Source organism: Aquarana catesbeiana, linkage group LG05 (genome assembly GCF_042186555.1).
Source record: "Aquarana catesbeiana isolate 2022-GZ linkage group LG05, ASM4218655v1, whole genome shotgun sequence".
In the NCBI taxonomy this organism is placed as follows: domain Eukaryota; kingdom Metazoa; phylum Chordata; class Amphibia; order Anura; family Ranidae; genus Aquarana; species Aquarana catesbeiana.
In genome coordinates, this window is record NC_133328.1 from 429,558,381 (window position 1) to 429,570,479 (window position 12,099).

The 12,099-nt window shown below is 41.2% G+C and overlaps 1 protein-coding gene across 1 annotated transcript in view; it reads left to right on the forward strand.

Annotated features, from left to right (window-relative positions):
* The first annotated feature begins 1,614 nt into the window (after nucleotides 1-1,614).
* DIPK1C (divergent protein kinase domain 1C) overlaps nucleotides 1,615-12,099 on the forward strand; it is a 147,851-nt gene continuing 137,366 nt past the window's right edge. The window contains exon 1 of the mRNA XM_073631250.1: nucleotides 1,615-2,059. Within this exon, the coding sequence (XP_073487351.1) occupies nucleotides 1,904-2,059 (156 nt within the window). The 5' untranslated portion in view covers nucleotides 1,615-1,903. The remainder of the gene's footprint in view (nucleotides 2,060-12,099) is intronic.

Below are 12,099 nucleotides of genomic sequence, written 5' to 3' on the forward strand. Positions count from 1 at the left end.
GAAGGGGGGCTCTGATGGGAAGGGGGGCTCAGATGTGAATGAAGTAACTATGAGATTATGGGGGTACCTCTGACATGAAGAAAGGATCTCTGATGTAATGGGGGGATCTCTGATGTGATGGGGGGTATGTCGAATGCGAAGGGGGCACCTTTGAAGTGATTGGGGAACCTCTGACATGATTGTGGGACCTTTGATGTGATGGGGGACCTCTGACGTGATGAGGGAGTCTGAAATTATGGGGGGACCTCTGATGTGGTGGAGGGACATCTGATTTGATGGGGTAACCTCTGATTTGATGGGGTAATCTCTGATGTGAAGGTGGGCTCTGATGTCAAGGGGGCTCTGATGTGAATGAAGTACCTAAGAAGTTATGGGGGTATCTCTGATGTGATGGGGGGTATGTTGGATGTGAAAGGGGCACCTTTGATGTGATTGGGGAACCTCATGATTGTTGGACCTTTGATGTGAGGGGGGACCTCTGACATAATGGGGGAGTCTAATATGATAGGGGGATCTCTGATGTGGTGGAGGGATATCTGATTCGATAGGGTAACCTCTGCTTTGATAGGGTGATCTCTGATGTAAAGGAGGGCTCTGATGTGAATGAAGTACCTATGGGGTTATGTGGGTACCTCTGACATGAAGGAAGGATCTCTGATGTGATTGGGGAACCTCTGACATGATTGTGGGACCTTTGATGTGAGGGGGGACCTCTGACATGATGGGGGAGTATGATATGACAGGGGGACCTCTGATGTGGTGGGGGGACATCTGATTCGATAGGGAAACCTCTGATTTGATGGGGTAATCTCTGATGTAAAGGGGGGCTCTGATGTGAATAAAGTACCTATGGGGTTATGTGGGTACCTCTGACATGAAGTTAGAATCTCTTATGTGATTGGGGAACCTCTGCCATGATTGTGGGACCTTTGATGTGAGGGGGACCCTCTGACATGATGGGGGAGTATGATATGATAGGGGGACCTCTGATGTGGTGGAGGGACATCTGATTCGATAGGGTAACCTCTGATTTGATGGGGTAATCTCTGATATAAAGGGGGCTCTGATGTGAATGAAGTACCTATGGGGTTATGTGGGTACCTCTGACATAAAGGAAGAATCTCTGATCTGATTGGGGAACCTCTGACATGATTGTCTGAACTTTGATGGACAGGTCTTATATGATAGGCCTGGGGATCTCTGATGTGGTGGAGGGGCCTCTGATTTGATGGAGGAACCTCTAATTCGATGTAGGGACCTATGACATGAAGAGGGGCTTCTGATGTGAGGTTTATCTCATGTGTAAATGGTCCCAGGCTCAGGTATAATCCAATAAGTAACATTTACATTTTGTACATTTCAGACTGGGGTGCCCCCCCCCCCCCCCCATTTTGCATACATATAAAAGGGTTCAGGGGGTAAAAACAGGTTGGGAAGCTTAGCTGTGATATCCATGGGTCTTCTACAGCCCCCTGTCAGTCCCTATCAGTCGTGATGACTACATCAGTCCCGGTATGTAGATCTCAGTGACCTGCCTCCAGCTCAGTGACCGGTGGCCCCAGATTCCATTCAACAATGCCATCATTGTGCTGATCCTGGCTGTGTGGGCACTGGACTGTTCCTGGCAGACATCTACCCCCGGCTCCCTCCATCCCCCGTGTACATAGCACATCGCTGTCTCCAGCATACCAGGCGGAACTACGTGGCTCCAATACAAGTGTGTCGGACAGTCCGTGCACACAGCGGGATGTGCCTGGGAGGCAGCCGTCCACTGTCACCACCCGGCTCTGCCCCTCCGCCTGTCACCACCCGGCTCTGCCCCTCCGCCTGTCACCACCCGGCTCTGCCTCCTCCATCCAGGAGCATGGCCACATCGCACTGATCTACATCGCACTCATCTACCATGATACTGAGGAGGATCAGCAAGAAGAACACTCTGCTGCTCCTACTTTTCTGGATCTGCTGCTGGATCTTTGTCACCACTTTCCTCTTCTTACACCGGACTGTCTTCTCTGATCGCTGCACCGACCAGGAGAGCACCAAAATCTTGGCAGGGCTGGTAGGTACCGATGCCTGCCTGTGTGTGGGATCGCTGATCTCTTGTACAGCAATTCTCTCTGTCCTCAGATCTCCCATACACTTCTTGTAGTCTGATTGTTTCTGCCTCCAGCAAAGAATCTTCAGAAACTGGATTCTGATGTGTAGTTTATTGTGTAGTATATAGTCTACTTGTACAACATCTGCCAATGTTCACCTAATTATTTCACTGTCTATGGAATCAAGTTCAAGATAGAAATCTTATTTTGTCAAATAGAAATCCTAATTTGATACATTGTTATACTAGACGAGTTACAGTGTTTACAAACTGATCTGCTCGTTGAACATAATGAGGAGAGAAATATTTTACTTCTGTGTGCTGTGATTACAAATTAGACAAGATCCAAACCAGGAATGAAAACTTCATAAAAAGATAGATTGTAGAAGATCCCCCACGGTGCTTGTACTACATGTTTGACATCTAAATTATTACATTTTATATGGAACCAAGTTCAGGTTAGATTGTATTCTTTTGATACAGACGAGTTCCAGTGATTATAGCATTGAACTGGTCATTGTGCAGAATCTGGAAAGAACTATTTTACTTCTCTGTGACCGAGAACTAGACAAGATGTGAGCCACAAATGAAAAACTACAACTTTATATTAATGTAGATTGTACAAGATCCTCTACTACACTTGTAGAACATCCTGATTATGACATCGTATATGCCACAAGTGTTAGATGAAGCATATATGAAGCATATTTAGTTAATGGTTCTTTAGAAGAGTTCTAGTGTATATGGTACTGAGCTGGTCATTGTACATAATGTGGACAGAATGATTTTACTTCTGTGTGTTGAGAACTAGACAAGATCTGAACCACAAATGACAGATTTATATTAATGTAGGTTGTAGAAGATACTCCACTATATTATATAACATCTAGATTATTACATTGTATTTTCAACAAGTTCTGGTTAGATGGTATAATATGAATAATAGTTTGTTTATGGTTCTTTAGAAGAGTTATAGTGTATTCACAGTGGGGAAAATAATTATTTGATCCCCAAGCAAAACACGACTTAGTACTTGGTGGAGAAACCCTTATTGGCAAGCACAGAGGTAAGACATTTCTTATAGTTGGTTACCAGCTTTGCACACATCTCCGGAGGGATTTTGGTATTTTGGTCCACTCTTTTTTAAAGCTCTTCTCTAAATCCTTATGGTTTCTTGGCTGTCACTTGGCAACTGGAAGTTTTAGCTCCCTCCATAAATTTTCTATAGGACTAAGGTCTGGAGACTGGCAGGGCCACTCCATAACCTTAATATGCTTCATCTTGAGCTACTCCTTTGTTGCCTTTGGTGGTATGTTTTGCATCATTGTCATGCTGGAAGACCCATCCACGACCCATCTTCAGTGTTCTGGCTAAGGAAAGAAGGTTCTCATCCTAAATTTTACAATACATGGCCCCATCCATTGGCCCCTTAATGCAGCAAAGTTGGCCTGTATCTTTAGCAGAGAAACAGCCTCATAGCATAATGTTTCCACCTCCATGCTTGACTGTAGGGATGATGTTCTTAGGGTCATAATCAGCATATTTCTTCCTCCAAACACAGCGAGTTGAGTTAATGCCAAAGAGGTCCATTTTGGTCTCATCTGACCACAGCACTTTCCCCCAATCCTTCTCTGAATAATTTAGATGTTCATTTGCAAACTTCAGACGGGCCTGTACATCTGCCTTTTTGAGGAGGGAGACCTTGGGGGCGCTGCAGGATGTAAGATCATGGCTGCGTATTGTGTTACCAATGGTTTGTTTGGTGACTGTTGTCCCAACTTCCTTCAGATCATTCACAATCTCCTCCTATGTAGTCTGGGCTGATCCCTCACTTATCTCATGATCATCCTTACTCCATGAGGTGAAACCTTGCATGGAGCTCCAGATCAAGGGTGATTGATGGTTATTTTGTATTTCTTCCATTTGCGAAAAAATTGCTCCAACCGTAGTCTCCTTTTCACCAAGCCTCTTGCTGATGGTCTTGTAGCCCATCCCAGCCTTGTGCAGGTCTACATTTGTGTCTCTGACATCCTTTGACAGCTCTTTGGTCTTGTCCATGATTTTGAGGTTTGAATGGAAGAAAGAGATTCTGTGGACAGGTGTCTTTTATACACATAATAAGTTGTCGTTAGGACTCGGAGCACCTTTCTCAAATTGACAGAACTAATCTGTGTACCACATGAACACATACTGTAGCCAGTCTGTGGGAGCCAGAATTATTGTTGGTTGGTAGAGGATCAAATACTTATTTTACTCACTGAACTGCAACTCAATTTACAAAATCTGCAAGGGATCAAACAATTAATTTCCCCACTGTAGTACTGAGCTGGTCATTGCACATAATGTGGAGAGAATGATTTTACTTCTGTGTGCTGTGACTGAGAACTAGACAGGATCTGAACCACAAATGACAATCTACAACTTTATTTTAATGTAGATTGTAGAAGATCCTCTACTATATTTGTAAAACTGACATCTGGTTTAAGACATTGTATTTGGAACAAGTTCTGGTTAGATGATATAATATGAGGAATAGTTAGTTCATGGTTCTTTAGAAGAGTTATAGTGTATACAGTACTGAGCTGGTCATTGTACATAGTGTGGAGAGAATGATTTGACTTCTGTGTGCTGTAACTGAGAACTAGACAAGATCCAAGGCAGAAAGGGCAATCTGCAACTTTATAGTAATTTATATTGCCAAAGAAATAGCTAGCTGCACTGTATCTGGCATCATAGCTCCAAATTCATGTTAGATAATATATGAAGCATTCCTTCCACTGACCACCAATGTAAGAATTCCTACTACTGACCACCACATTAATGCACCGTGGGTTGTACATAAAGTAATTATTGTCATAAGTTCCATGAGAACTGAAAGTTATATTGGGGGTTCGTTCCTCCATGTTAAAAATGTTGAGATTAGATTGTATGAGTCTTCTTTTGATATATGACTCCTTTAGACGAGTTCCAATGTATATAGTATTGAATAGGTCATTGTACACAATGTGGATAGAATTATTTGACTTCTGTGTGCTGTGACTGAAAATTAGACAAGATCTGAGGCAGAAAAGGCAATATGCAACTTTATATTAATTTAGTTTGTCAAAAAACAGCTAGATATACAGTATCTGGCATCGTGTCACCAAATTCAGGTGACATAATATATGAGGCATTCCTTCCATGGACCACCAATGTAAGAAGAATTCCTCTTACTGACCCCCACACTAATACACCATGGGTGGTACATGTAGTAATTATTGTCAGGGGTTCCCTGGGAATTATTGGGGGTTCCTTTATGTTAAAACGGTTGAGATTAGGTTGTATAGGTCATCTTTTCATATATGTCTCCTTTAGAAGAGTTCAAGTGTATATAGCATTGAATAGGTCATTGAATATAATCTGAATGGAAATATTTTACTTCTGTGTGTTCTGTAGAAGAGAAGATCTGAACCAGAGATGACAATCTACAATTTTATATTAATGCATATCATAGAAGATCCATAGTGTACTTGTAGAACATCTATTATCACATTGTGTATTCCACCAAGTGTAGGTGGTATGAATCATATTTTTATATAGGGTTCTTTTACAAGAGTTCCAGTGTTTATAGCACTGAACTGGTCACTATACATAACCTGCAGAGAAATATTTTTCCTCTGTGTGCTGTGACTGAGAAGCAGACAAGAAGATTTGTATCAGAAAAGACAATATACAACATTAATTAACGCAGATTGTAGGAGATGAGAGTGTATTTTGAGATTTTTACATTGTATGTTGCACCAAGTTCAGATTAGATTATATACAAGCATTCATTGATTTAGAAGAGTTCCAGTATATAATACTGAACCGGTCATTGTACATGATTTGGATGGAAATATTTACTTTTGTGTGCTGGGGCTGCAAAATAGACAAGAATATCTGTGTTAGAAATAAAAAGCTATAACTAGATATAGTTTATATATCTATAACTATAATATAGATTGTATAAGATAATTTAGTGTAAATGAAGAACATCTGGCTTTATGTTGAACATCTGGATTATTACATTGTATATTGCACCAAATTTAGATTAGATTGTATAAATCAACCATTCTCATGCAGGGTTCTTTGGATCCTTAGGGTTCCTCCAGAGGTTTCTCAGGGTTCTTTGAGCAATGAAAAATGTCTGCCTTTCAGATATGTAACCAATGAAAACAATTGTCTTTTTAGCAATCTGTAAGGACTGCTTGACCACCAATGTAAGAGGCAATCCTCCCACTGACCACCAAGGTATCAAGCATTCCTCCCATTGACCACCAATGTAACAAGCATTCCTCCCACTGACCTAATATGTGAGACATTCCTCCCACTGACCACCAATGTATGAAGAATTCTTCCTACATGCCACTAATATATGAGGCATTCCTCCCACTGACCATTAGTATATAAAGCATTCCTCGCACTTACCACCAAGGTAAGAAGGATTCATCTCACTGACCACTAATACTATATATGAGGCATTCCTCCCACTGATCACTAATACTATATTTGAGGCATTCCTCCCACTGACCACTCATATATAAGGCATTCCACCAACTAACCACTAGTATATGAGACATTCCTCCCACTGACCACTAATATATGAGGCATTCCTCCCACTGACCATCAAAGTAAGAAGCATTCCTCCCACTGACCACTAATACTGTATATGAGACATTCCTCCCACTGACCACTAATATATGAGGCATTCCTCCCACTGACCACCAGTATATAAGGCATTCCTCCCACTGACCACTAATACTGTATATGAGGCATTCCTTCCACTGACCACTCATATATAAAGCATTTCACGCACTAACCACTAGTATATGAGGCATTCCTCCCACTGGCCACTAATATATGATGCATTCCTCCCACTGACCACCAAAGTAAGAAGCATTCCTCCCACTGGCCACTAATATATGAGACATTCCTCTCTACTGACCACCGATGTAAGAAGCATTCCTCCCACTGGCCGCTAAAGTAAGGAGCATTCCTCCCACTGAACCACTAATATATATTGCATCCCCCCCCACTGACCACCAAAGTAAGAAGCATTCCTCCTAGTGACCACCAATATGTGTGGCATTCCTCCCACTGACTACCAAAGTAAGAAACTTTCCTCCCATTGACCACTAATATATGTGGCATTCCTCCCACTGACTACCAATGTAAGAAGCATTCCTCCCACTGACCAGCAATGTAAGAAGTGTTTCTCCCACTGACCACTAATATATGAAGCATTTCTTCCACTGACCACTAATATATAAGGCATTCCTCCCACTGACCACCAATGTATGAAGCATTCCTCCCACTGACCACTAATATTTGAACCATTTTCCCATTGACCACCACACTAATGCACCATGGGATGTACATATAGTAATTATCAGGGGTTCCCTGAGAACTATTGGGGGTTCTTCTATGTTAAAAAGGTTGAGATTAGATTGGATAAGTAATCTTTTGATACACGGTTCCTATAGAAGTGTTCCATTGTATATAGTATTGAACTGGTCATTGTACATAATCTGCATAGAAATATTTTACCTCTGTATGCTATTACCATGAATTAGACAAGAAAATCAGAACCAGAAATGAGAATGTTAAAATTTATAGTACTGTAGATTGTAGAAAACCATGTACTTGTGGAACATCTGCTATCAGGTTCAAGATGTGGGATGTTACATTGTATATTGCACCAAGTTCAGGTTAGATTGTATAGATTTTATTTAGATTTATGGCTCCTTAGAAAGTTCCAGTATTTATAGTACTGAACTGATCATTGAGGATAGAACATTTTTGCCTCTCTGTGTGCCATAACTGTGAACTACACAAGATCTGAAAAAGATGAGAATCTAGAACTTTATAGTAATGTAGATTGTGAAGGATCAGCTGGTGTACTTGTTGAACATCCAGCATCACGTTTAACATCAGGATTATTACTTTGTAAATTGCACCAAGCTCAGATTACATTGTATATGTCATGATACATAGCTCTTTCAGAAGAGTTCCAGTGCTTATAGTCCTTAATATTTTACTTTTGGGGACTGTGATTGCGAACTAGGCTAGGAGGTCTGTATCAGAAATTACATTCTAGAACAGTGGTCTCCAAACTGTTGCCCAGGGGGCAGATGCAGCCCTTTGTTTGTTTTTTTTTTCCAGCCCTTGGGGCACTATTTCAGTCACTTATACTAACAATGGGGCATAAATTCCTCTCCACTGACACCAGTGTGAAGGAGCACTATTCCTACCAATGACACCAATGATGGGGCACAATTCCTTCCACTGACATCAACGATGGGGCACGATTCCTTGCACTAACACCAATGATGGGGAATTGTTTTTTCTCGCTGAAGTCGGGACCTTTTCTACTCCCAGTGGCCACAGTCTGGTCCCCCTGGAGTCTGAAGGACAGTAAACTGGCCTCTTATTTAGAAGGTCTGGAGACCCCTGATCTTGAATGTTATAATAATGTAGCTTGGGTGGATTAAAATGAGCTTAATGCATAGAAATGAAAAACAGCATTACTACATAGCAATGTAGAGGTTATGAATGCTAAGGAATGCTAACTATTAGCAGTTTTAATGGGATATGAGGAGCAGTAAGATAGGAAAAGAGATACCATGGCTTTCATGGTTTCTTCTGGGTGCCCTCGGGCACCTCTGCCAACCTCCAATCATAAGGCTGTCATAAATGGGAGAATGACTGGTTTTGACGGCTTAGTTCATCTGCTTTCTGAATGACACAAGCAGTTTCCCTACCTTTGGCTAATAATACCATGCCACTCTTGCACTAAATAAAGGTCCATTATTATTGCTATGCAGAAAGATAGATGATTAATGAGCAATCCGATACATTTTCAACTATGCTGGAAAATGTTTGCACCATTACCAAAGCTTCTTCTGAAAGTGATTGTTCTTGGCATAACCTCTTTAGGGTCTGATTATATCAAATATCATTCTTGCCAGTTGTTGTATAGCCACATGATAAGTATAAGAGATCCATACACTGATCACCATAAAAAGTCCAATGACACAGTCCAAGTCATTATGAAATCACTTAAGTTACATGCTCACTACAATGAAGTCTGACCTTACACAAGTCTTCTATACAAAATAATGAAATCAATTACCTCTGTGGACTTGAACATTTATGAAATCGCTGGATGATGTTTCTCTTATTATTTTCATTCCATTACATGAATAATCTGATGACACTGATCTCACAGGAGTCACACATCTCCCGTGTATGCTAACACTATGATATATTTATAACACAAGGCATCTGCTGGAAGTTCTAAATCAGCTTTGCTGGATTGTGAATATTTTATCATAATAAATACATGTACCTATTCATCATTGTTATCATACCCTTGGTATGCTGCGGTTATTATATTGTCAATAACATGATTGAAGAGCTATGTGTTAGAGTGAAAATGTACCAAGAGGAGGTCTCACAAAAACATGCCCAGGATTGCCCAAATTATCTGAGATTTCTGTATGTCAAAATGTGTCAAACATCCTTTGCTAAACAAACATTGTTTGGAACATTTCATGGAAAATTGTGTGACGTTTACTGGGAACTGAATAAGACATGGATGAGGCACTATATAAATAATTGTAAAAATTCACATCATATTAAATTGAAATTTGTAAACCTGCCTGTAGGAAACATGTTCAACTTTTACTTAGGAGAAAATAGCTGTTATAGCCTGACAAACACTAGATGGCACTGAACAGTTTTAATTGTATTAAACGCTGGTTATGGATACTACATATGTTTTGCATGCTGAACATGTGTATTACAAAGTATTTCATTAATGCATTAATAGAAAAACATAAAAGTCTGCTGTTATTAATTAAGACAAGAAAACAAACTAAGTAAGAAACCCACAACAACTGATCATCGTTCAGGTCTCGTTAGATCCCTGGAGCTAAACTTGCAGCTCTAGGGCCACATGTGGTCCTTTGGTACTTTTGCTTGGACCGTGCACCCCAGAAGTCTGTGGTTAGAGCATTGCTTTATAAAGGAATAACAGCCTCATGTAACACGTTCTGAGTCTCTCACTGTCTTCTGAAGAGTGTCTCAAGCTTATAACCCAGTTTTTCTCCACCTCATTGACTTGGAGGAACCCTTAAAATAACTTTTAGGTCTTAGTGAACCCCCACGAATAAGTACCCTATCCACAGCTCAAAGGGCATTAGCAGGGTGGCCAGCATGAAGAATGCTTTTTGTATTGGTATATAGTGAGAAGAGTACTCAAAACATTGGTGGTCAGTGGGAAGAATACTCCTTACACTGGTGGTCAGTGGGAAGAATACTCCTTACATTGGTGGCTAGTGGGAAGAATATTCCTTACATTGGTGGTCAGTGGAACGAATGCTCCTTACATTGGTCGTCGGTAGAAAGAATTCTCCTTACATTGGTGGTCAGTGGAAAGAATGCTCCTTACATTGGTGGTTAGTGGAAAGAATACTCCTTATGTTGGTGGTCAGTGGGGAGAAAACTCCTTACATTGGTGGTCAGTGGAAAGAATGCTTCTTTCATTGGTGGTCAGTGGAAAGCATGCTCCTTACATTGGTGGTCGGTGGAAAGCATGCTCCTTACATTGGTGGTCAGTGGAAAGAATGCTCCTTTCATTGGTGGATGTTGGAAAGAATATTCCTTACATTGGTGGTCAATGGGAAGAATACTCTTTGCATTGGTGGTCAGTGGGAAGAATACTCCTTACATTGGTGGTCAGTGGAAAGAAAACTCCTTACATTGGTGGTCAATGAAAAGAATACGCCTTACATTGGGGGTCAGTGGGAATAATACTCCTTACATTGGTAGTCAGTGGGAAGAATATTCCTTACAGTGGTGGTCAGTGGGAAGAATACCCCTTACATTGGTGGTTAGTGGAAGAAATGCTCTACTTACAGATAGTTAAAAAGATGATTGGTATCAGAGATAACGTATGTGAGAGGCAGAGATTGCTGATTGCTCCAGGAACCCTTAGCTACTGCTGGAGGAACCCAAGAGTTTATGGAACCCTGGTTGAGAAAGACTGCTCTAATCCTAGTAGCATATCCACAGTCTTTGACCATCATTCCCTCTAGTATGTCTACAGTCTTCTCTAGCAATAAATATACTGAAAATTATGTGTGGTGATTTGCTGATGTCAGGAGCTGCATTTAAAGGAGAAGTGGGGCCAAAGCTTATTTGGCCATACTTCTCATGTGGGTCACAGGAGTACATTAGTTCTGCACTCCTGCAATCCAGAATAAGCTAGCAGGGGGCTTTATGTCACAGAGCCACTGCAGACTCTGGAAGGATCCCAACCATATTGTCCAGATCCACCCAGATTATTATTATTATTATTATTATACAAGATTTATATAGCGCCAACAGTTTACGCAGCGTTTTACAATATAAATGGGAGACAATACAGTTATAATACAATAAGATACAGGAGGATTAAGAGGGCCCTGCTCAGAAGAGCTTACAATATAATAGGGTGGGGCAGGTGGTACAAAAGGTTGTAACTCTGGGGAATGAGCTGATGGAAGTGGTTAAAGATTAGTTAGAAACGTTATAGGCTTTCCTGAAGAGATGAGTCAGGGATTGCCTGAAGGTAGCAAGAGTAGGGGATAGCTGGACAGGTGGAGGTAGCGAGTTCCAGAGGATGGGAGAGGCTCTGGAGAAATCCTGGAGATGAGCATGAGAGGAGGAGATGAGAGAGCTTGAGAGTAGGAGGTCTCGAGAAGAGCGAAGGGGATGATTTGGGTGATATTTGGAGACAAGATTGGTGATGTAGCTCGGGGCAGAGTTGTGAATGGCTTTGTATGTTGTGGTTAGTATTTTGAATTTAATTTGCTGGGTGATTGGGAGCCAGTGTAGGGATTGGAGGAGAGGGTTGGCAGACACTGAGCGGCTGGTAAGGTGGATAAGTCTGGCAGCATCATTCATGATAGACTAAAGAGGGGATAGCCTATGGAGAGGCAGGC